Source organism: Cetorhinus maximus, chromosome X, assembly GCF_964194155.1.
Source record: "Cetorhinus maximus chromosome X, sCetMax3.hap1.1, whole genome shotgun sequence".
In the NCBI taxonomy this organism is placed as follows: domain Eukaryota; kingdom Metazoa; phylum Chordata; class Chondrichthyes; order Lamniformes; family Cetorhinidae; genus Cetorhinus; species Cetorhinus maximus.
In genome coordinates this window covers 4,589,760-4,615,754 of record NC_135917.1, presented here as the reverse complement: position 1 = coordinate 4,615,754, position 25,995 = coordinate 4,589,760, and the positions used below count along the sequence as shown (strand labels likewise).

Below are 25,995 nucleotides of genomic sequence, written 5' to 3'. Positions count from 1 at the left end.
AAAACATATTGACTGAATAGCAATGGCAGAAAGTACCCAGCTGTGCTAAACTAAGTGCCAGTTTGCTGCCAATAGTGCCTCCAGGGTCAGTATCAGGCCAAAAGTACATGAACAAGGAAGCACTGCTGCCTGCAAAGGCTGTGCGTGCCAAGAGGTAGTTACTGTACAGTTTGGGTACAAACACAAATGGAAGCATTACACTGACAATTACAATGGAAAACATCTCTCAATGGCAGGAACCATATATTATAACCAGAACCATCCAAAGCCAGCTTTAATGATCGGAAGTCATTGCAGTAATGATGGGGAAGTGACAGTGGACATAAAACAAGACAAACCAAGTGCAGGATTAATATTCAGTTATTTATTTAATCCCCACAGTGACCCAAAACAAATCATGGTATTACACTGAGCTCCTATCTCACACAAACACAAATTCATTGACAGCAAGGGCTAGCACAACAAGAGTCCTTATACCAGCTTCGTATGCAAGCTGCATACTTTTTTGTTGTTGTTTTAAATAAAAAAGGTAGGGGCAGCATTTTCAAATTCAACAGAACGATTGCCATTCTTTTGTAAGACACCGAAAAAAAAATCAGGCAGAACCACACAATTTCGTTACAATATAAATCTCATCAATTCAGCCTGCACCCACAAGTGCATTTCCAATCCTGCAAATCAGATCAGCAAAAGTGAAAGTTTGCCCTTCCCCCTAAAACAAAAAAAATCTCAGTTCAGAATGCAGAGAAAATGGACGTGGACTCAGAACTGGCCTGGTGTCAATGGTTACTTGACCCATTATCCACCCTGGGTTAAAATTAAATTGAATATTTTTTTTAAAAGTTGCCCAACCTCCTGGCAATCTCCAAATCATTCTGAATTGTCTGGGATAATTAGTAATAGCTTTGCAATGTACGTTTCAGTTTATCCTGAGCTGTTTCGAGTCTACTGAAAACTCTACTGGAGAAAAGACCACCCAAATTTGCAGCATTTTTTTCCTTTATAACCACAATAGATATTTGGGGAAACTGGCAACATTTCATAAAACAGGATACAAAAAAGATGAAAACTAACTTCTAATAATCTATACAGTTTAAAATGGTTTAATTCAGGACCCCACACCCCCAACAATCTCCAGGTCTGACCAAACAGCACCAAGTGGCTATAATGCTGTCTCAATGAACAGTAACAGCTGACAGTTGGGTGACTGTACCAACACTTGAGGCAACCTACTGCAATGCGAACAAATGAGGCTTGGGGTTTGAGTCAACTGGGAAGAATATAAATTTTACAGATACCTTTCAATCTTCAGTACCAATTACTTTCACCTCAGTATGCTCTCGTTTGGATAGAAAATATAAAACCATACAAATAGCACAAAGTGTTTTTTTTTGTTTTTATTTTTTGGAAGTAGTCTGCAATCATAAATGCGAGTCCTGTGGTCCTCCCTCAGTGTAAGAATATAGGAGCTGGTGAAAAGGTCCCACGAGCTGCACACTAAACAGCGCTGGGGGATGGGGCTCGCTGTCAGGTACAGACAACTATGTCAAAGGTCAGGTCAGTTCTGGGGTTACAGGTTACAAGAGGTCAATCTCCAGCTTCATTCTCCTCATTGGTACTGCCAGTGGTGGCACTGAGTGCAGATTGGGAAGCCTGGCAATGAAAAACACAGGTGTATTAAAATACTGTTTTGACCAACACATTCCATTTATCACCATGAGCCAATCCTTTTGAGGGAGCCAGACTCCAAGCCTGAAGCTCACATCCTAGGTCAGGAAATGAGGGGTACCAGTTTCTTTGCTAACCACAAAGAGACAATCCTAAATATTATAAAACTAGCTTGCTAATGGCAGTATTTCATTATAAACAGAGCGCCACAGATTCCAAAAAGCTGCTATGGGTCATCTGAATATTTGTTACATTTATTACCGAGATCACTGGTCTAAAAGCTTTGCACATGCTGCAGGTGGGGGGAGAACAGGAGGAAGATGATGGCCATGTTTCCCTATCATGGAAAGAGTGAATGGGGTCAGATTTCAATGATGCATAACCTATTCAGAGATTTGCATTGTCACGCTGCATATTTTTTTTCTTTCATGGGATGTGGGTGTCACCAGCAAGGCCTACATTTGTTGCGCATTCCTAATTGCCCTTGAACTGAGTCGCTTGCTAGGTCACTTCAGAAGGCAGTTAAGAGTCAACCACTGTGGGTCTGGAGTCACATGTAGGCCAGACCAGATAAATATGGCAGATTTCCTTCCATTCGTGAACCAGATGGGGTTTTACAACAATCAACAAAGTTGTCACGGTCACCATTACTGAGACAAGCTTTATATTCCAGATTTATTAACGGAATTCAAATTCCATTAGCTGCCATGGTGGGATTCAAACCCATGCCCCCAGAGCATGAGCCTGGGTCTCTGCATTACTAGTCCAGCAACATTACCACTACGCCACCATCTCAATATGCAAGAGTTACATTTAATTCTTAGATTGCTTGTATTGTGCACAAAGTAACTGCAGCTGTTCAGTTCGTTCAGAGATTTTCACCAGGTGGAAAATTCCACAACGAGACACTTATACAGGGGGGATGTGACATACTTTGTACATAATGGCTGTTGTATTCTATTGGTAGCATTTACCAGATATTTATTTTATAATTAGGTGTAAACAAACTTAATTGCTTCAGCCTGCCTGAACTCAGGTGTGTGTGCAGGCTCCACCTACCTGAAGAACGTGTGCAGTATGACAAGACTACGCTGACTCTGACAAGCAGATTATTGCTACTTATGTCACTTTTAAGGAAAAAAAAATAGAAAATCAGCAAGCTTTAAAACCCCCACAAGGGAAGATTGATTGGAAGACACAGGAACAAGATCCAATGACAAGATTCACTGACTGCAGCAAAACTAAGGGAAAGATTGGAAAAGTAGTTTCTGGACCGTTCTCTCCATTGTGAAAACACACGACTTACCACCTTCTTCTTCTTCCTTCTCTTTTGGTTCCTTCGGCTAACCGAACTTTGAAGTAGGGCCTGAAAAGGGTAAAAAGGAAAACAACTTCAATGTGTACCTCACGGGTAGAAAGGCAAAAATGTGAAAACCACACAATTCTAACTGTTCATCAAGAATTCTTTCAGTGTAGAGCATACATTAAAACAATGGTCATACGCAATAAATGTTTATTAAAATATTAAAGAGGGAGATTCATGGTTGAATGTGTACGCAGTCACCTATGACTTAATAGGAGCAATAGATTTGACTTGTACACAAGGTTAAGTTGGATATCAAACACTTGCTCTTGTTTCTTAAAAGCATCCAGCTGGGAAATTAGTTGAGCATTGTTTATGAAATAGTATTGAGACACTCAGACAGATGTTTAAATAACAAATCTGAAAATTCCCATGAAAGCTTTCCCAATGTGATTTTTAAAATTCTTTCACAGGATGCGGGCGATGCTGGCTCGGTCAGCATTTTTATTGCCCATCCCTAACTGCCCTTGAGAAGGTGGTGGTGAGCTGCCTTCTTGAAGCGCTGCAGTCCCTGTGGTATAGGTACACACACCACACACACAGTGCTGTTAGGGAGTGCGGTAATACTGACCATGGTCTTCTGAAAACAAAAATAAAATAAGGCTACTTTCTGCTAGAACAAATTGTAGGAACTAGAATTTTGAGAGCCTGGTATTATTGATGAACTGACCAGACTCCAATTGGTCAAGGGTAGTTTTGCAAAATACTATCAATACACCAATTAAATTTTTTGTTTCCACATAACATTTGGCAGAATTTCCACAAACTGCTTGCAATTCAGGGTGTTGCAAGACTGGGTACTGTAGAACAAACAGAAAATGCTGGAAATACTCAACAGGCATCTGTGGAGAGAGTTAGCGTTTCTGAAATTCTAACCCTTGCTTCTCTTTCCACAGATGCTGCCCTGATCTGTTGAGCATTTCCAGCATTTTCTGTTTTGCTTTCAGAATTTCAGCATCCATAAAATTTTGCTTGGGTATTCCGAGAATGGGAAGATGTCAGGTCATAATGCTACAGCGTGCAAAATCTCCCCAAATCTTTCAAAGTTAAAAGGAACGAGATAGCACAGCCTGCAGTTATTTCTGTGTGGCCAAGCAGCACATATTAATAGGGCACATGAAGGAAGCCAGTTCAGCCTGTTGAATGCACCTCCTTGGAGAAGGCCCTTGCATGCCAGCTGACAACATGCTGGCAATCCTGTACTCAATACCAAGGCAACTGTCCCATTTGTGCTTATACTTGTATCTGGCTTGCCCTGTTTGAACTTTGCTGGCCTGGAAGTTCGAAAGGGCTGCAACCAATACTATTCACCTCACCATTGGATAAATCCTAAAATTGGAACCAGCAGCAACTTGAGGCACATGCAAATTAGTGGGAAAATGGATTTAAAACTTTATATGCAATCCCCAAGGTGCTTTGGCACAAATGTGACAAAATATTGGGAGCCTCAATTCAGATCCTTGTGGTGGGAGGCCACTCCAAGCCTATATTTAAAAGAGATAGCAAATAATTTTCTTAAACAACTTTTAATTTCACAATTCTAGATCAGTACTAGTTGGAGTAGAAGTCAAGCTTTACTCAAGTTACGATTTTGTGCTTCAACATTAAGAACAACAGCACTAAAACTTGATGAGAACAAAGTATTTTTTGGATGAAACTAAGGAAGAATGAACCACCCAGAGCAGAACATGTGGGGGAAAAAACTCAAATTTATAGAAAGTATTGTAATGTTTTTGTTCTATTTTGAAATCTGCCTTTGATCGCAGAAGTATTTGAAAACAAGGGCAGGTTTTAAAAGGATCTTCTTTACATGACTTACCTTTAGGTCAGGGTCCTTCACATCCAATTCAGACTTGTAGAGCTCATTTTCAAATGTCCCACTGGTGATTCTCATTGGTCCATTTGGCATGAGTAGCACAGTGAACTTAAACTGAGCTACATACTCTCCTGGGAAAGCACAAATAGAAATAGATATCAGGTAAACAGCAAGCATCATTTCAAATTCAGATTGCAAGTGAAAGGTGCAACGCCATATCCGCAACTTTGATCTAAATAGAAGTGCTAAATGCCCCCAATATTTCATTTAACCAAAAGTATAATTTCTCAACACCAGTGACTAGGTAGTTATTTTCAAAATGTGCAACTTGAAAATTAAAATGGAAACAAGATTTCAGTCAGCAGGGCCATTGTTAAAATTGATCTGATGCTCAACTTTTGTGGAGTTTGTTTGGCAGTGGGGAGGGGGAAAAAAAAAGGCCTGCATTGAACAACCTGTTGATATTCACTGAATAAGATCAACACATGAATAATGGTCACCCACACAAGGCATCAGGAGGTGCCCAAGCACCTGTGGAATCTCAGCCAGCAGGTGGTCAGTGGTTGCGGGGAAACAGAAAACTGAAGGAGAGGTGAAAGAACAAACCTGAAGACAGTCATGTGGTAGTGCTCAATATTTTGGTCAGCACCTTGATCTCAAACTTCTTTTTGTGAACTACAAGTAGATAAAATGCAGCATGTTTCTGCTTGCCTGGATTTCCACTTTCTTTTATCATTTTCCCCCCTCCTCACAGAAAGGCATAAAATATTGCTGGATTACAGTTTTAAAGATGGCAGAAGACAGGTGTTATTTCATCCATATGTCCACGTGAGCAAGCATCACAGGCTAATATACTGTGGGATTGCCTCATTCTACAACAGGCAGTACCTTTACTTAATCGGAGGAAGTGAAATCCCACTTTTAAATTTGCTCAATGGGTATAGACAGTTCAGAGGATCTCACCTTCCTTCTCATACAGCACATTGAATGGCTGAAGCAGTTCATGCTTGGCACATTCCATAACTCCCATCTTGGCTTTTTTCTCATCTTCAAATGCCCTTTGAAAAGACAAGCCTTAGTTTTACTAGCATTCTAATGAAGTCTCAATTGTAAAGCTCCCTGTTCAAGGTTCTGAAAAATTAAAAAACTAAACCTGCACATTAAATTCAATTTAATTTATATCAATTTAACTCCTGGTTAGATGAACAGTCACATGCTAGACATCAGACATACCTCAGAGTGAAGGGCATAGCATCAAACCGCCTTTCAACCTCACTAAAAAAGGCACGAGATGTTTTCATTTTTAAACCATATTGCTGCGTTGGGTCTCTCTTGTACACAGTTGTTCTCTGACCTGCATCCTTTGCCTGAAGACATACCATAGTTATGAGATTGTTTTATAACACACACGCATTTTAAGAGTCAAGACAAAATCAACTAGATGTCATTTTTTTTTTGAGAGTATTTAAAATCCATTTTTCCCTTCACACCACTCCAAGCCATTCGATCAAATCCACAATGCAATTATCTCTTCTCTTTAAAGCAAAGGCCACCTTGGAGTTTAGGTTGCACTGGATCAATGCATAAGTCACTAGTTAGATTGTTCCAAGCTGTTACCACAGTTAAATAACACCCCCTGCTGTAGGAAACCAGAAGTGCAAAAGACAGCAGCTGACGAAAGGTCAGACAACCACAGACATAAGGGGGGGGGGGAGGAGAGAAAATCAATGGTATGCGGTTAGGTCTTTGCAACTGTGTCTGTTACAGCTAAGTCAAATGTTTAATCAAAAAGCAGGAAGGGGCAGTATCCAAATATTAAATAGTTTAAGTTACATAGAAAATGTGAACAAAATTGCTCCCATCATGGAACCCTGAAATGAAAAGCCATTACAAACTCAAGAGGACAATGAGAATTTAACAGTGATCAATTTATGAGCCTTTACTCCTAAAAATTAGACTTGACACACGCTTAGAATTTTGCTTTGTCAAGGACCAGGATAACTGATGCAACTGGCCTTACTACTTCCAAAAGATCTCCAATTACTCATTAGATTTACAGAAATAATATTCATTACAGAGTAGTATATTTTCTATATAAAAGTTTAAAATCTCATGAAACTAATTAAGCCATAGTTTCAGACAGCCAGACTAAAACGTAATAATGCAACATGATGTTCAAATGCAGGAATACAAGTCCTCCATGGATGCTTTTCAAGCACAAGGACACACATTAAGTAAATATCAGTACCACAATTTACTCATTACACCAGCTATTAACTCAGACATCACCCCATGGTGGATTTATATACACTTCATGGCCGTTTGCATATTTTAATTGGTGATGAAAAGGGACCAGTACAAGTTCACACTGTACTACCAGTCACTCGTGAGCAAGGTTTGATTCGCAGCAGTTTCCCATCTTAAATACAACCATTAGCAAACCTCTCACCTCATCAGCAAATGGAAAAACAAATTAAAATCTGTTATGAAACAATTCCTCACCTTGCCTTCTCCAGTACTTATTAACACATCAACAGCATATACTTCATGAACTTCAAACGCAGTCTTTTCATGGTCTTTCCTATGTAAGAAAAGAAACGATCAGTCACCATCACACAAACAGCACATCCATCACCACTAGATTTCCCACGTTTCAGTAGACAGGCTGCTGTGGCTATATAGTTCAGATGCGCCTTATGATCAGGTTACACTGGTAGTTTGTAGCAGGCCTAGCACTGACATTAAATCCAACCTCCAAGTGTCAATATTAATTCATCAAATTCTGTGGCACAAAGCGTCTAGTACAACATACCTCTATGTAGAGTTATAATTGTCAAGTGATTTTAAATGCTTGTGATGAAAAAGGGAAAGTTTACTATAGTGTTCCAAGGACTGTTTTCTCACTATTTTGCAAGAAGCATTACTTAACCTGATTCTGGGCTACAGAAGTAGGTGACCTAAAGGTTGAGGAACACTTAGGAAGCAGTTAACCACAATACAACTTGGCTCAATGCTAAGAGGAGAAAAAAAAATCAAGGACAAAAATCACATTCAATATGACAAACTACCCCTCCACCTCCTGACCTGTCTGCAACCTTCAACATGGTCGGGCACATCATCCTCATCCAACATCTCAACAGGCTTCCAGCTAGGTGGAACTGCATTTGCCTGGTTCCATTCTCATCTATCCAGTCGTAGCCAAAGAGTCACCTGCAATGGCTTCACTTCCCACCACTGCAGGGTTAACTCTGATGTCCTCCAAGGATCTATCCTTGGACTCCTACTATTTCTCACTGACGTGCTGCCTTTAATTGTCAGCCTGCTGGTCCGACATCCAGTAAACTCCCTCTTCTAGAAGATCATTGCAGTACAATGCAGTATTGGGGACCTCATTATAGGAATAATATAAAAGCAATGGAAAAGATAAAGCATAGTTTCACAAGGATGCAACCAGAGACAAGGAATTACGGTTGTAAAACATTCAAGCACAGGTTAGACTCCTTTCACCCCCTCCCCCAGTGTTTCTACTGGTCAATGAGAATGGGATGAAAGGGCACTGCAAAGGATATTAAATGGAAGGTTAGAATTTTTAAAATATTAGATAAGTGTGATTAGAATGTGCTATTATTGAAGTAGAGTCCATAAGTACTTTACAGAGGGAATTAAAACATGACTTAAATTATTCAAAAGGTATGGGGAGAAAGCAGGAGTGGATTTAGACAAGGCAATTCATTAGGATAGGGGAAAGCAACAGCATAGATTTAAATGGCTGAATGCTGCAGCACAGAAATAGCCCAAAGATTCTATGCCAAGACCAATTCTGAACCACAATAATATAGAGGCATTTGGCCTGCAAATGCATCACCATTCAGGGTCATCCTCTGTTAAAAGAAAGACATGCAAATCTATTTTAACAGCAATTCCACATGCACTTAGCCAGAGCAACAAGGCAGCTCCACTCAATCACCCTACAAATATTTAATAATATTATTAGAAATAGGATAGATAGACCATATGGTGCCTCATGCCTGCTCTGCCATTCAATATGATCATGGCTAACTCAGCTTTCCCACCTGCTCCCCATATCCCTCGATTCCCTGAGGCACCAAAAATCTGACTATCTCAGCCTTAAATATATTCAACAATGGAGCATCCACAACCCTCTGGAGTAGAAAATTCACAGCCCATTGAGTGAAGAAATTTCTCCTCATCTCAGTTCTAGATGATCATTCCCTTATCCTGAGACTGTGCCATTGTTCTACATTCTCCAGCCAGGGGAAGCCACTTCACAGGGTCTACCCATCAAACCCCTTCAGAATCTTGTATGTTTCAATGAGATCGCCTCTTATTCTTCTGAGCTCCAGACAGGGTAGGTTCAATTTACTCAGCCTCTCCTAGAACAACCCTCTCATCAGGAACCAATCTAGCGAACCTTCAATACCAAATTAAGACAACAGGATTAAATTGACAGCATAACACTGTTTAAATTACAGGACCATTCTCATTTTTTGCTCATGTTGGCTGATCTAAAATATCAATGTCTAAACTGTAACAACCATCCTAAAAATCACCCAGCACACTGCACAGCAGCAATTATACCAATTCATCTAAATTCCCAGAAACACCATCCCACTATCAGAAACTGTCAGCATAAGAGCAGAAACTATTTAGGGTAATGTCCCTTTTTCAGATCAACTTTTTAAACATTTCAATTAAAGTACAAATGATTAAATAACATACATAGGAACATACATACAAATTAGGAGTAGACCATTCGGCCCTTCGAACCTGCTCCACCATTCAATAAGATCATGGCTGATCTGATTGTAACCTCAACCTCACATTCCTGCCTACCCCTGATAACCTTTCACCCCTTTCTTACCAAAAATCTTTCTACCTCTGCCTTAAAAATATTCAAAGACTCTGCTTCCACCACCTTTTGAGGAAAAGAGTTCCAAAGACTCACGACCCACAGAAAAATTTCTCATCTGTGCCTTAAATGAGCAACCCCTCATTTTTAAACAGTGACCCCCTAGTTCTAGATTCTCCCACAAGAAGAAACATCCTTTCCACATCCATCCTGTCAAGACCCCTCAGGATCTTGAAGGTTTCAATCAAGTTGCCTCTTAATCTTCTCAACTCCAGTGGATACAAACCTAACCTGTCCAGTCTTTCGTCAAGACAACCCATCCATTCCAGGTATTAATCTGAACTGCTTCCAACACATTTACATCCTTCCTTAAATAAGGAGGCCAATACTGTACACTACTCCAGATGTAGTCTCAGCAGTGCCCTGTACAACTAAAGCATAACCTCCCTACTTTTGTATTCAATCCCCCTCACAATAAATTATAACATTCTATTAGCTTTCCTAATTACTTGCTGTACCTGAATATTAGCCTTTTGCGATTCATTCACTAGGACCCTTAGATCCCTCGCTCTGCAATCTCTTGCCATTTAGATGATACGCTTTTTATATCTTTCCTGCCAAAATGGACAATTTCCCACTTTCCCACATTATACTCCATTGGCCAGGTCTTTGCCTACTCACTTAATGTATCTATATCCCTTTGTAGCCTTGTGTCCTCTTCACATCTTACTATCCTACCTATCTTTGTGTCATCGGCAAATTTAGCAACCATTCACTCCCTTCATCCAAATCATTTATATAAATTGTGAAAAGTTGAGGCCCCAGCACTGATCCCTGTGGCACACCACTCATTACACCCTGCCAACCAGAAAAAGACCCATTATGCCTCCCTAAATAAAATATAATGAAAACCCAAACTTTTGAGCACAAGCAAAGAAAATCTACTATGAATTATCTCCCTGATCAGACTTACTTTTGCTGATCCGTGGGGTTCTGAATGATCGTTTTCTCCCCATCAATAACATGCTGTTTAAGTTGATGTGATAGCATGCCTGGAAGAAAAAAAAATTGCAGCTCAAATTCTGGTGACATCAAAACCTAACCTGTATATGTACAGCATCTCAATATGCCCCCAAGGCATCAGAGCTTCAGCTACAATCAATTATGTTTTTAATGTCAACATTGCAGTTATGCAAGCAAGAGCCACAGGATGCTACGATCAGGAAGTGAGATTAATGACCAGTTAATCTAGTTTTGGCAGCACTGGTTAATGACAGAATATTGGCCTGTGCATCGTGCCATGGTATCTTTAACATTCATTTGGATGTACAGATGGGGCTTCAGCTTAACATCTCATATGAAACACATAACTCAACATACTCCCACCCCAGCGTCAGATTAGCTCAGTTGGTAGCATTCTTCAAGTTGTAAGAATATGGTTTCAAGCCTTATTGAAAGATCTGAGCACATAATCTAGGATAACCCCTGAATTGTGATGCCAAAGGAGTGCGGCATTACTGGAGGTGTAACCTTTCAGCTAATACAAGGCCCTGGCTGATTCAAAAGTTCAATCTGGTTTAGAATATCCGAGCTATATAGGCCAAGGTTGTTCTAGGTTCCATCAGATCTAATCTCCACTGGGAGAGGAGTTGTCTGCTACAAACTGGCCTTTGCACTTCAAATTGAGAAAGGAAAAGAAACAGCCCAGGATCCTGCCCTTGACCATTATCCAGTGAACCCTAGTAGAAATCTGCATCTGTGCATATCTTCAGGCTTATCTATTATGTCTGTAGATTAATACCATCAAGACTCAGGCTTGAACATTTGGGGGAGATGCCAGAGAGAACCCCACCATCTTTGCATCCACACCCGAAGAATTGATGCCTTTTAGAGAGGCTGGGGAGTGGTGCCAAGAGAAGAGAACTGCAGAAATCTGGGGAATGATTTCAGAAAGTGGATCTGAATTCTTTAAAATAAATCAAGAATTTCACTATTCCTACCTGAGACGTGAACAAAATAGGATTCATGCATTTACACTCGCCCCAAGCTCCTATTTAACATTAACCATCATTGAACTGCAAACTTCAACATCATTTTATTATCTGGCATGGTTAATGATCATCATCTTCTCAAGTTCTCTGCCCGAAGTCAGGTCTGATCCACAGTACCACGACCTCCACCACAGGTAGGGCTAAAAGGCAGATCCCAAAATCGACCCCAGCCAGAACAGGGAATGGAACCTCATGTTGTTGGCACAAATCTGATCCACTATGGCCATCCAGCCAACTGGCTCCCCCAAGGAGTCAGAGTTGCTGTGGCAACACACATGTTGTAGTCTGGAGCTATGGATAGTGATGGTAGAGGCTCCAATTTCTTTCCATCATGGCTGGCCAGGAATCACCTGCTCTTACTGCCTGCCATTGGCGTAAATTGGAAGGACTTACAAGTTGATACTCAACCTGTTTGGCCATGTTATGAATGCACCTTCTGTGGCCATCAAGTCCTAGAGTGGGACTTGAACCCAAAGATCCTGGCTCCGAGGCAGGGATGCTAGCCACGGCGCCACAAGACCTCCAGTTAATGATACATTATTTTAAACATCAAACATCTCCAGTTATTTAGTTTTAATACTTCAATTTTGAAAAAGATGACAAATGCACCAATCTTTTTCTCCCAAATGGAGCACAGACTACTGCTTCATTGAAAAGCACTCATCCTTGCAGGTAAATACCAATGATGATTACTTACTCACACCTAAAATCCCTCCATCCATGAGTCATGTATACAGACAACACAAGCAACAGAACATGATATACTGGAGCAACATGGACAGGAGGATCTTCCTGCATTGTGTTCATACCACGTAACTGTCAACTGCTCTTTATTTTTGTCTCCTTCGTCAAACAATGTGGCTGCCAGTAATTTTCTTCTTCAGGCTGAGTATATGCAGTATACTGGAAAGCAGATTCACTGTACATACCATGCCCCTTGTCAACTGGGAGGTTGGTGACCTGCTACCAAGAATTTTCCAAATCCATCCTGAATGTGGTCCAAGAGGGTGCATGACCCTGGGTTCACTGAGCCTCCCAATTCCCCCTAATGACCCAGCTTGAATTCACCAAATAGTTAAAGAAAAGTGCAATCCCCATCCTACTAGCCAATAGTGGATGAGTTTCAGGTTCTTTGGATGTGACATTCCTTGCACTGAAGGGTTGTTCCAGTTTATAAAAGACTTAAGAGTTGGAAAAACTGGAATTATTTTTTTTGAAGACTGGAAAAAGCATATGTATTCTTTCAGCAAATCAGAATCAGTCATCTCACCTTCTATTGGAGTGCAATTAAAGGACTGAGCAATCTTGTTCCAAGCTTCTGTCACTTGAGTGTTCTGAAGATAAAAAGAAATCAAGAAAACTCCCTTTAATATCAGTGCTCTTATAAAATTCAATAAAAAATGTACATTTCTAACTTTCGACCATAGTTTTTGTGTTCCTAGTGTGTATCACCTTCATTTCCCCTGCACTTTCAGGTCCTTGTCATGATTACTCATGGCACCACCCAATTAGAGCAGTGATTTCTGTCCTGCTCTCTACGATGGGCCAACACAGATGCCTCTGTGGGCTTGAATTGGTCTTCCAATATGCCCCTCTCCCCAGTTTCAAACGATGTTACCATCACTGGTATCTACAAACACACGAATTAGGAGTAGGCCACTCGGCCCCTCAAGTCTGCTCCATCATTTAATAAGATCAAGACTGATCTGACGTAACCTCATCCCCACATTCCTGCCAACCAGATAACCTTTCACCCCCTTCTTAATCAAGAATCTATCTAGCTCTGCCTTAAAAATATTCAAAGGCTCTGCTTCCACTGCCTTTTGAGGAAGAGTGTTCCAAAGACTCTCAAAAAAATTCTCCACACCTCTGTCTTAACTGAATGACCTCTTATTTTTAAACAGTGTCCCCTAGTTCCAGATTCTCCCAAGAGGAAACACCCTCTCCACATCCACCCTGTCAAGACCCCTCAGGACCTTAAAGGTTTCAATTAAGTCGCCTCTTATTATTCTAAATCCCAGTGGACACAAGCCTAACCTGTCCAGCCTTTTCTCATAAGACTACCTACCCATTCCCAGTATTAGTCTAGTAAACCTTCTCTGAACTGCTTCTAACGCATTTACATCTTTCTTTAAATAAGGAGACCACTACTGTACACAATACTCCAGATGTAGTCTCACCTATTCCTAATACAACTGAAACATAACCTCCCTACTTTTGTAATCAACTCCCCTCAATAAATGATTCTATTAGCTTTCCTAATTACCTGCTGTACCTGCATACTAGCCTTTTGTGACTCATGCACTGGGACACCCAGATCCCTCTGAATCAGATCTCTGCAATCTCTCGCCATTTAGATAACAAGCTTTTTTATTCTTCCTGCCAAAATGAACGATTTCACATTTGCCCACATCATACTCCATTTGCCAGATCTTTGGCCACTCACTAAACCTATGTCACTTTGTAGCCTCCTTATGTCCTCTTCACAATTTACTTTCCTACCTATCATTGTGTCGTCAGCAAATTTAGCTACCATTCCTTCGGTCCCTTCATCCAAGTCATTTATATAAATCGTAAAAAGTTAAAGCCCCAGCACTGATCCCTATGGCACACTACTCATCACATCCTGCCAACCAGAAAAAGACCCATTTATGCCAACTCTGCTTCCTGTTAGCTAGCCAATCTTCTATCCATGCCAATATATTACCCCCTACAGCATGAGCTTTTATTTTCTGCAATAACCTTTGCAGTGGCCCCTTATCGGATGCCTTCTGGAAATCAAGTACAGTACATCCACTGGTTCCCCATTATCTACAGCACATGTGACTCCTTCAAAGAGCTCCAATAAATTGGTTAATCATGATTTCCCTTTTACAAAACCAGGTTGACTCTGCCCAATTGCCTTGAATTTTTCGAAGTGCCCTGCTATAACAACTTTAATAATAGCTTCTAACATTTTCCCTATGACAGATGTTAAGTTAAGTGGCCTGTAGTTTCCTGCTTTCTGTCTCCCTCCCTTTTTGAATAAAGGAGTTACATTTGTTATTTTCCAATCTAATGGAACCATCTCAGAATTTAGGGAATTTTGGAAAATTAAAACCAGTGCATCAACTATCTCAATGGCCACTTCTTTCAAGACCTTAAAGCGAAGCCCATCTGGACCTGGGGATTTATCAGCCCGCAGCCCCAACAATTTGCTCAATACCACTTCCCCAGTGATTTCCACATCCTCCCCCTCCCCTTGAGGTTTCTCCCCCAGATGCACACTCTATAGGACCAATGCTCACTTTGTTACCTCTTCTTTTTAAAATATCTATAGGAACTCTTTTTCTCCGTCTTTATATTACTGGCTAGCTTTCTCTCATACTCTAATTTCTCCCTCCTTATTAATCTTTTTGTCATTCTTTGCTGTTCTTTATATTCTTTCCAATCTTCTGACCTGCCACCCATCTTTGCGTAATTATATGCTTTTTCTTTCAGTCTCGCCTCCTACAAGCAAAATCATCCCTGACCCCTATCAAAGAGAACTTTAGCATAGTTTTGGGAACACAAAGCTCAACCGCTGCAACCATCAACATCATCATCCTTTGATTGCCCCAATAAATAATTTCATCTAAAAAAAACTTGAACTTGTGCTTTTATTGGTTGGGGGGGTGGGAAGAGACACAGAAACTTCGACAATTTCAGATACTACTGTCAATGGGATAAACAACACTCTTTTTAAATTTGTCTCCTTTTCCAGTTCTTTACCTGATTGCCTGGCTTTACGAGCCGCAGAGCCGCTTCTGCGCAGTAGTGTGCAGCTTTAATGACGTCGGCTTTGCGACCAGACACTGGAGTGTCCTGGAAAATAAAGTGTTTTGAATAAGGAAAAAGAGAAACGGTGAAAGACATTTAGTCTGAATGTAATATTAGCTTAGAACGCTTGTCCCACAAATAAAAGCAAAATACTGTGGATGCTGGAGATCCAAGATAAAAATGAAGTGCTGGAAAACTCAGCAGGTCTGGCAGCATTTGTGGACAGAAAGAGAGTTAACATTTTGACAATTCTAATTCGAAAGATTCATATTGGACTCTAAACTTTAACTCGGTTTCTCTCTCCACAGGTGCTGCCAGGTCTGCTGAATTTTTCCAGCATTCTGATTTCATTTCTTTTCTGCCCTAAAGCTCAGTCTGGATTAAAACCAGACGACTTTGTTCCAAATGGGGTCGTGTAAAAGCTGGTCCAGCCCATTTTTAAATGGAGAAATTAGCCCAAGAACACCAATTAAACTGTTAAGTTATTAAACTGTCAATGCATTCTAGAGGTGCAAGAAAAGAGTGCCAAGGGACAGCAAGAAGCAGACTTGTACCCACGATCATGAATAACTGCTCTTGATCAGTGTTGTGGAGAAATTTCTGAGGAATGCAAGAGCTTCTTCCTAGTTACCCTCTCTGCCTTGAGGGGGCAGGCCACTGCTGCTCATCTGTTAATGGATAGTTTCAGATTATTATCGGAGGAGGCCTATCTTACCTGCCTTCCCTGCTTGGTGGGAGGCATGGGTGGGGTGGTTTTCTTTTAAATTAAAAAGGAAGATTACTTTTTTGGGCCAATCTATCACAGCATTTTTAAATTGACGGCAGTAAATTATCACTTCAGTTTGCATTAAGAGTTTTGAAAATGGGCACAAATTACACATATGCTGCCAAAATCAAACTCAGTGTAGCCACTGCAGATTCACATCTCATTAATTTAAGTGGCTTCATTAACCACCAGGCTTGGAGCATTCCCCCCTCCATGCCAGGTAGAATATTACTTCTCCAGAAACTGCTCGCAAAATAAACATACCTTATCAACACCAATAATAAAAGTGTGTGCCACGTTAGCAATGAATCCATCTACATGAACGCCCAAGTCACTGCAAAACAAAATTGGCATAAATCTCATCTGTAGCTCGTACACAGAATATTGCACCTGTAAATATGCTATTCTTTCACAGCTTTGAAAGCTCCTCCATCACTACAAACACACAGGTTTAAGGATGAAGAGCTTCCTCCAAGGTCTCAGCTGGCGAAAAAGCAGACAAGCCAAGAATGCCCGAGTCATTCCCATCAGTCGAGGCAGGGTAGGGGCACTACAATTGGCTTCAGGGTACCTAGATTGAGGAAGCAGGGAGAGAACAAAAAAGTGAAAAGAATCAAGCAGTGTTAACACCCTTTAGACCAGTCTGCAGTGACCACTTCTGGAAATTGAATATTGAGTAGGACTGGATTAGAACACCCTGTTCTTCCAATAGCATTATGTACTCTTTCATGCCTATCCGAGCATTCAAGTCTGATTTAACACCTCATCAAAAAGACAGCATCTCTGATCATGCCACACTCCCTTAGTTCTGCAAAATGTTATACTAAATTATATGCTCAAATCCTAGAGTAGGACTTGAATGCAACAACTTACTTAAGCAAGGCTGACATTTAAAATAGCTTCAAAGTTTTAAGCTTTTCTCGCTTTTGCGCAAATGGTGAATACATCACAACAAACTACAGTAAGTCCCCGTTTTAAGTTGCCCCGCTTTAAGCCATTCATTGCGCAGCTTTTAAGTGTCAGTATTCCCAATTTGCGCCTTGAATTTCGATTGCTTTGCGCCTTTTGCGGCGTGGCTTCGCGCCTTTTGCGGCGTGGCTTCGCGCCTTTTGCGGCGTGGCGGCATTGGGTCCTGTGATCTGATTGGCGGCATTCTGAAGTAAGTGCAACCGGAGGTGCTTGACTGCACGCGAGGGAACCGCAAATTTTTTTCTCCAAAATACTCTGAAGCAAAGCAATGAAGAATATCCAGACTAGCAGGTTTATTTTTATTTTTTGCGAGCAAGAAGTTGAAGCCTGGGCTTCTTATTTCTGTGCAGAAAAATCACTTGCTTTGACTCTGCAAGCTGACATTAATTTTGGAGCCCCAAGTGTGCCTGCTGTGGAGCTTTACATCGGGTGAGGCAGCGAAGCCATTTTAAAGACAGAGAGAGGGGGCATTTGCTCAGGTACACCAGTAAAATTGCTTTCCTTGTCTTTGGGCTTGTTTGGGTGAAAAATACAGGGCGCAGTTCTTATCCTTCAGCAGCCTGACTCTACAATCTTCGGATTAATTTTGGAGCCCCAAGTCTGGCCCCTTTTCAACTTTGCAGCAGGTGAGGCAGAGGCGCCATTTCAAAGCCGGTGAGAGAGACATCTGCTGAAAATGTCAAGCCAACATGCCCAGCATTGAGATACTAAATCACTCAAAGCCACCTCCACTGAAACTTTAAGGATCTCAAAGCATCCCTGAAGAGGTCAAACATCTCCACCAAACAAAATGGGAGATGGTTCATTTGGGAAGGCACTGAGAGAAAGCCTTCAGCAAGAACATGCAGAGATGAAGTCAAAACAGCAGAGTGTGTGCAAAAATCTGCAAACAACTCATCTAACTAATGCTCCAAGCAACACCTGACCAATATGTACAGTAGTAGAGTCTGCAGATCATGCATTAGACTTATCAGCCATCTCAGAATGCATCAAACCGGAGTGGAAGCAAGTCAGCCCCGAAACCAAGGGACTTCTTACTGACGACACTCCCAGGCATCCAGCTTTCTATCCAATTGTTAGACAATTTCACGCTTTTATGAAAGAGATTTAACATACTAAATCAAACACAGAACGCGAGCTTGAAAATGTACTTACACTTTAACAAGATCTTCCTCCTTCAAGATGTAGTCAGGGTCACTCTTGAGAGGAGAGTAGTGGCAAACACAGTTGTTCACTGATATACAGGTGGGAAAGGCAATTCCTTTAAATAAAAGGGGCACATGAGCCACGTCCAGAATTAAATCTCTCACGGCCTCACAAATAGATTGCCATTAGTGTTGACTTTGACACCTTTATAACAAAGGGGTTAACTGAACAGACAATTAAAAACACCAGGCTGTCGAGTTCACTCTACAACATGGTTACTCATTGATCAAAACACAAGGTTTTTCCACCTCATTGGATAGACTGCATGTCCCAAGGACAGCAACAAGATGTAAAGCAAATCTGGTAGATTATAGCCAAGAAAACTAGCTTACTTTGAATTTTTTTAAAAAGATGCATTTACCAGTGTTTCAGGGATCAATTTCAGAATCACCTTTATTTATGATTACTCAGGAAACACAAGCACCTTTACCTCCAATGAGTCTTCATAATGAAGATTAATCACTTGAGCAAATTTAACATTTATGGCTTGGTCTCCTGATAGTGTTAACAGAAATCCTGCCGATTTTCTATGTAATGGACTGGACCATCATACTGATGCAATGTATCTTTACCATACACAACATTCATTACACGAATAGTATAAACAGTCTTAATCAGATAATGCCACGGGTCACATAACAAACAGCACGCTAGATTTAAAGGCCATATATTACATTGAAGCAGTAACAGCAACAGCTTAGAAAATGTTTCATTATCATAGGTAACATAGACACAGCATTACTTCCAGTTCGAGGGAATTTTGAATCTCTATAAATCCTTCACTGCAACATTTATATAATGTTTGCTTCAGAACAAAACTCCCTGAAAATATTAACGCAAAACCACAACCTCAAACTTATGTTTTGTCTGACACAACATACCACATTGATATTAAAGATGGGTTTGAGTGTCGAGTCATTTACCTTTTTTCATTTCTTTCTCCTTCTTGAAAATTTTTCCCGTTTCTTCCATGATCATTTCATCGCCTTTCTCACACAGGGCTACAACAGACAATCCCACCTTTGCTGCATCCACCACCATCTTCAGAACACCTGCAGCAAAAAGACACATAGCGTTAGTGTTATGATCCCGAACATACAAATTAGGAGGCCATTTAGCCTCTAGAGCCTGCTCTACCATTCAATAAAATCATGGCCAATCACATTGTGGCCTCTACTTTCCTGTCTACGCGCTATACCCTTTGACTCCCTTGTCAGTCAAGAATCTATCCAACTCAGCCTTAAGAATATTCAATGACACAACCTCCACTGCTCTCTGGGGAAGGGAATTCCACAGACTTAATAATCTTCAGAAAAAAATCTCAAAGTCTTAATTGGAGACCCCTAATTTTAAACTGCGTTCTAGTCTCTCCCATCAGGAAACATCCTTTCAGCATCCACCCTGTCAAGTGCCCTCAGGATCTTATGTTTCAATAAGATCACCTCTCATTCTTTTAAATTCCATGGATACAGGCCCAAACTTTCCTCATAAGGCAACCCCTTTATCCCAGGAATCAGTCTAGTGAACCCTTCTCTGAACTGCTTCCATTGCAATTATATCATTTTTCAAGCAAGGAGACCAAAACTGTACATACTACTCCAGATGCAGTGTCACTATGTCCTTTAAAACTGTAGCAAAATCTCCCCACTTTTATATTCCATTCCCTGTACAATAAACGAGAACATTCCATTTGCCTTCCTAATCACTTGCTGCATCTGGATGCTAACTTTTTGAGATCCATGTACCAGACACCCAGATCCCTCTGCACTGCAAAGTTCTGCAATCCCTCTATATTTAAATAATATGCTGCTTTTCTATTCTTCTTGCAAACATGAACAAGTTCACATTTTCCCCACATTATCCTTCACCTGCCACATTTTTCCCCCCACTCACTTATCTATATCCCTTTGCAGAGTTCTTCTTATGTACACTTCACAACTTATTCATCTACCTATCTTTGTGTTGTCAGCAAACTTAGCAACCATACATTCGGTTTCTTCATCAAGTCATTTATATAGATTGTAAATAGTTGAGGGTCCAGCGCTGATCCATGCGGAACTCTGCTCATTACATCCTGCCATCCTATACAAGACAACTGTTATGATCTCTGTGGAGACCAGTAACATTTTAAGAATCTGAAAACCCAGGTATTTACTAAAAGAATAAAGCCACAAGATTCATGGTTTAAAATCAAAAGAACTTATTACACAAAAATCAAAGAACATGAATGCCAATTAACTCAGTTACTTATAATCAAAACTAAATTCTAAAATCACTTTGCCTTCTACATCCATTAGACTTATACTCCCAATAAACCCAAGTCAGATACTTATCAAAAATTGGAAGATTAACCGCTTGACCTGAGTACTACTTTGAAGGTTCGTATAAGGGTTGAGATTTCTTGGGCCTTCCATTTACTACCGGCAAGGTTTTCTTTTCAACTCTCCTCCAACCACCCTATGGTTGTAAATTCCCTGCTCAAACATGGGCGGCTCTAGTATCTTAAGAGCCTCAGGTCAGAACTCCCCTGGTTCTGATATTCTTTAACTCTGGAATTTTGTACTTAAAACTCTCTAACTCCTCAGCTTGGCTATACCAGGAGTTCAACTCACTGTAAGAGTCCTACAGCTAACAAGATTTTAAGCTCTGTTAGCTAACACAAAATTTCAACTGAACTGTGTTTAAGAGAGATGTTTTCTCTTCTACAGTCAGCTTGTTCTCAAACCCAAAAATTGTTTGAAACCCCAATAGTTAACTTATGTTGACCCCCTCACCATTGTTCATCCCCCAGGCAACCTGATCACATCATTTACTGAAAGCCAGGTGCTTTACCAGAAATCATATCCTAGAGAAACCCAGTTCTTAAAAAGGGACCATCACCCCAACACAAAATATAGGCTCCAAATGGAAAGTACGGATCAGTAACACAAGTAGATAAAGCTTCTTGCTTCAGCAAAATCTTAAATAACTTCACGACTAATGGCACCAACTCCCCAATTGTACTTCTGAGGAGAAATCATTTTGTTACAGCTGCAGAGAACAAGAACATTTTTATGCATATTAAAGCCATATCAACTCTCACTCATAAAATTGGACACCTGAATGGTTTGGTCGACTCTAGGCTCTGCCACTAGAAAAAGGTTTGAGCATCAGAATGTGCTGTATGGCAAAATAAAAATAAATCTTGACCTAGCTATTAGAAATTGGTGCACAGAAGCTTCAGTTTTATTTCAAAATGCTCAAATGGCACACATTCTGAAGTAAAAACATGAACTTGAATTTTCTTTTTATCTTGTACTTCTCATTTCATACATCCTTTTTAAAGCCTGAACAGGGTGGCCATTCAATTAGCTGACAGCATCAGTGAGCAGCTTACTGGTGAAAACATGCTTCTTTCACTTTTGTGATGATTGCGAGTAGGCCAATAGAGCAGCAATTTTGAAGCATGGTACATGATTTTAAAAACGTCAAGTTATACCACTGATTCCACACTGCTCTCCTGGAGTGAAAAGCAGAGCACTGGGCACCCTTAAGTCCAAGTTTCAGAATAGCAGTGACTTTTAATTCTAGTAAAGAGAACAATGCGGTCAGCCCTTAAACATTGAAAATGTAATGGTGGTCATGCAGCCTGCGAGGCAAATTAAAGTTTCAAAAGTTGGTTTCACACCAGCTGCAATGCTACTACAGCCAAATGCAAAGCCAAAGCAGTACAAAACTCTCTCCTTGACACAGTTTCAAAGTAAATACTAAATCCCCAAAGTCATCCAGTTCAGCTGTACTTATCCTGCTTTGCAGCAGGATAACTGCATTATCAACTCAAGTTAGTGCTGACTGATAAGAATGAAAAAGAGCCACAAAAGCTGTGACATATTTCCACCCAAGACAGCAAGCTTTATTTTTGGTTAGGCATAAAGCATCTTATAACCAGTAACACAGGTCCGGGTGGTCCCCTCCACCCCAATTATTAGCGTTACTGATTTAAAGCTAGGTGCTCTCCTCAAAGAAGGGAATGAAACTAAAGGTAAACCTGGAAAGCTCTTACAAACTGCCTTGCAGGTGAATCTCTGCACAGTTCTATGGGCATACCAGTCGCCCACATGCTCGTTGATCCAAGACTATCAGAGCATGGGGGAGGGGGAAAGAGAGAAGAGATTTAAAGAGGGATAGGGAGAAGAAAGCACTTCTCAAAAAGTTCACTTCTATTCTGTTTCTTCATATTACAACTGAAGCCACATTAACCTAACATATTAAAAATTATTTTGATTCGAGTCACTAGTCAGACACACACCTGCATCCAAATTTCACTTGCAAATGATATAGATCTTGCAATTCTTAAGCTCGCTACTGTTCGAAAGAACATGTTTGGAAAAGAAAATTAGTTTGATATTTGGAAACCACAAGGTCATCTGAACACATGTACCCAACAATGGATTGTAGCACTCATGCACCAATTAAACTAATTGTTAACATATTTATCCCAAAATAAAATTCTTCCTGAAATAACTCCAATCCAACTAGTTGATGCCCACTATATGCAGAATAGACAAATAGAGAGGCAGCACGTTGAGTAATTTTAGTTTCAAGATTCCATAAAAGTTTGTGGAACAAGCTTGGCACATACATTACTTTAATCAGCAGAATGTAATGTTCAGTTTCTACAGTGCAAACAGCTGCTCAATTACTGAGCACAGTGACTATATTTTGCCAATTTTCAAGTCTCCCCTCCTGCCAGGGTATAGTTTCTACAAGTATTGGCAACCCTCCACTACCTTCCTCAAATGACCACTCTTCACAAAGGACTAACCAATGGACAGGTCAAACTTGTCCTTATTTGCCATTCAGGCATGAACACCAAGCGGGGACAGTGAAATGACAAATAAAAAGTAAGTCAGGCTGCTTTTCTACACCCGAAAGCACAAGTGCTTCAGCCACTTGAAGCTGCCATAGTAAGACCAGTTAACTGAGCACAGATCAGGAAGCAAGACTGGAACCTTCTGATCTGTATGGTCCAGTTACACAAGGACCATTTCAGCCATCAATGGAGCTGTCCACAGTGGTTTAAATTAAAAATTTATTCTGTTTTGCCTCTCTTCACATCCTCCTCTCCTGAAGGCTGCTGCTGGAATACCTATAGCACTTTGACTAAAGTGTCAAAGCCTGCATGTGAATAATAACTATGACAGGCATTAGTCAATTTGACCTATCTTTTTCCGTGAGCCTTGATGGTGAATAATGGTGAGGGAGGACAGCTCCATACAAATGAAACCAATCTGGCCCTTATTTAATATCCATGCATAGATGCTTCCTGCAAGAGCCATTTTCTCCTATCTCAAGGACAAGGAGAATTGTGGATGCCTTCCAAACCTCAGCACACAATCTGTACTGGGTATCAAACCAGAGATATGTGTAGTCTGTGAAGTTACTTGTATATCAGTACTCCTTAGATCAGATTCTGGAACACCAGCAATGAACTGGCTTACTGCTTATACATGGCTAAATTTGGCTCCCTTATCCTGAACACAGGATCGTAGACCCATAAAATAACCGAGTCTGTAATTTTACCACTGGGATAAGGGTGCCAAAATTATTATAAACACAGGAGAGGAACTGAACAAAATCCATCTCCCAGAATCTGATCCATAATAATCTAAACAATTTACACCTAAATCTCACTCTTTATAAAACAGTGCTACTGTTGTAGCCAGAGAATAAAAATACATTTGTTAGGTGGCGCAGTACTAAGCCAGTAACATAACTTAGAGGCTCCAACAACTTAATAAACTAGCCAGGATAGCAGGACCATTTTAAGGTATTTGAATGGAATTACAAATTTCAAGTCTACGATTCTGCCTAGAACACAAACATTAACAAATAAAAAGACGCTTTGGCAGATTGAATCGTGTGTCAGACAATGTGTTTTTCAGTCACAGTATTATACAGAATGCATTACTTTAGCATACAGATTTTTATATGAAAAGAATTCACATGGCCACCTTCTTTTATTGGCGCTTGGGTCATAAAGTTAGCAATTACATCATCAATTCCGACCGCAAGCAAACGTTAGTTTATTCTCCACTTTCAATTATTCAGAGTTAACAATTCTGAGATGCCATACAGCCACTTCCTGTCTCTCCATTTGTCAGGTCCATATACAACTTCATTTCAGAAGTAGAAATATGATCAAAAAACAGCTGTCTATACAACTGCAAACTTAACATTAGATCGCAGAACATAAAACTATTTTTGATGCAGTTTGCTGCAAGTGCCCAACGTACACCTAAAATCAATTTTATTTTATAATATGCATACTGAAAGTTAAAATTTACCCTCAGCATATAAGTATTTTTTGTTCAAAAATATGCGCGTTGATCTCAGCAGCAGTCATAGGAATGCTACAATTAGCTTTAACTATCAAAACGTGCGCAAAGGGCCCATGTGGTCGAATAGCCCACGGCCACTCACGATTACTGCTCTCATGCAACCGTCAGGCTATCAATGTCTTAAACAGGAAATAAAGGGCCACGCATTTTAGGAAAGAAAGAAAGTAGTATTTTAAATCTGCAAATTATGGGTCCAAACTGTAACTAAACACCTTAGAAACAAAAACGTTAGAAAGTGATTTTTTTTTTTTCAGATTCTGAACAGAAAATGTTAAAAATACCGAGCAAGTCAGGTAGCCTCTGTTGAGAGAGAAAGAGTTAACGTTTCAGGTGCTTTCATCATGAACCGGGTCATAGGCCTGAAACGTTAACTCTGTTTCTCCCTTCAACGGCCAAGCATTTCCAGCATTTTCTGTTTTTATCTCAGATTTCCAGCATCTGCGGTATTTTATTTTTGTATTTGTTATTAAAAAATCAACTAGCGTTGCCTACATTTTAAAGCATCGCCTTTAGAATAGGCATTTTCGCATTTCTTAATCCCTCATGGTACAGAGCAGGGGAACACGCTGGCTGCTACCAGAAGGCGCCAGATTCAGGCTCTTTAGCCCCGTCTCCTCGTGGTCGGACAGAGAAAGTGATTAAGGAGGGGGGTGTGGGGCGGAGGGTGGCCTCTGTGCTTCATTCTGCCGCAGTGGATGGGCCGCTTGAACTGGACAGGCCGAGCCGGGCCTCCCGGAGCCAGAGCCTGTATCGGTGCCGCGGCCTCCCCGCTCCCCATGCGCCCACATGGCAACACCGCGCTCACACGGCCCGATCCTGCTGGAGGCCCCACTACCCCGGTGCCGCCTGCCTGCCTTTCCTTCCCTGAAAGCCCCGCACTCACGGTTGGCGATGTCTCCACCCATCTTGTATTTGGTGACCACCAGGTCTTCGGCGATGGTCTGTTCCTGGCTCTCATCGTCCGACATCTTTTCCCTCCTGTTACCCACAAGCCCGCGCGACTGCCCTCCCGCCCACCGCCTTTCCCCGCACCAACCGGTACTGCCATGGTCCGCGGGAAATGTAGTCCGACGTAACGGCAAACCCAAGCTTTTATAATGGCGAGCGC

General features: G+C 40.8%; 1 protein-coding gene across 1 annotated transcript; it reads right to left on the bottom strand.

Annotated features, from left to right (window-relative positions):
* Nucleotides 1–349: 349 nt before the first annotated feature.
* Nucleotides 350–25,898, bottom strand: pa2g4a (proliferation-associated 2G4, a). Its single transcript, XM_078534377.1, has 13 exons — nucleotides 25,771–25,898; nucleotides 19,431–19,559; nucleotides 18,457–18,562; nucleotides 16,597–16,666; nucleotides 15,519–15,611; nucleotides 13,039–13,102; nucleotides 10,691–10,769; nucleotides 7,350–7,428; nucleotides 6,081–6,214; nucleotides 5,811–5,905; nucleotides 4,851–4,978; nucleotides 2,975–3,034; nucleotides 350–1,653 (listed from the first exon to the last, which is right to left on the bottom strand). The coding sequence occupies exons 1-13, from the start codon at nucleotides 25,853–25,855 to the stop codon at nucleotides 1,588–1,590; spliced, it is 1,188 nt and encodes a 395-aa protein (XP_078390503.1). The 5' UTR covers nucleotides 25,856–25,898; the 3' UTR covers nucleotides 350–1,587.
* Between the last annotated feature and the right edge of the window lie 97 nt (nucleotides 25,899–25,995).

Bases quoted from the DNA above. Each gene is read 5' to 3' on its own strand.
- pa2g4a (XM_078534377.1), bottom strand. From the start codon at position 25,855: ATGTCGGACGATGAGAGCCAGGAACAGACCATCGCCGAAGACCTGGTG. The intron at 18,563-19,430 runs GTAAATGACTCG...TTTTATTTAAAG, and splicing joins GGAGAAAGAAATGAAAAAAG to GAATTGCCTTTCCCACCTGT. The intron at 10,770-13,038 runs GTGAGATGACTG...TTTTTCTTCCAG, and splicing joins TAATTGCACTCCAATAGAAG to GCATGCTATCACATCAACTT.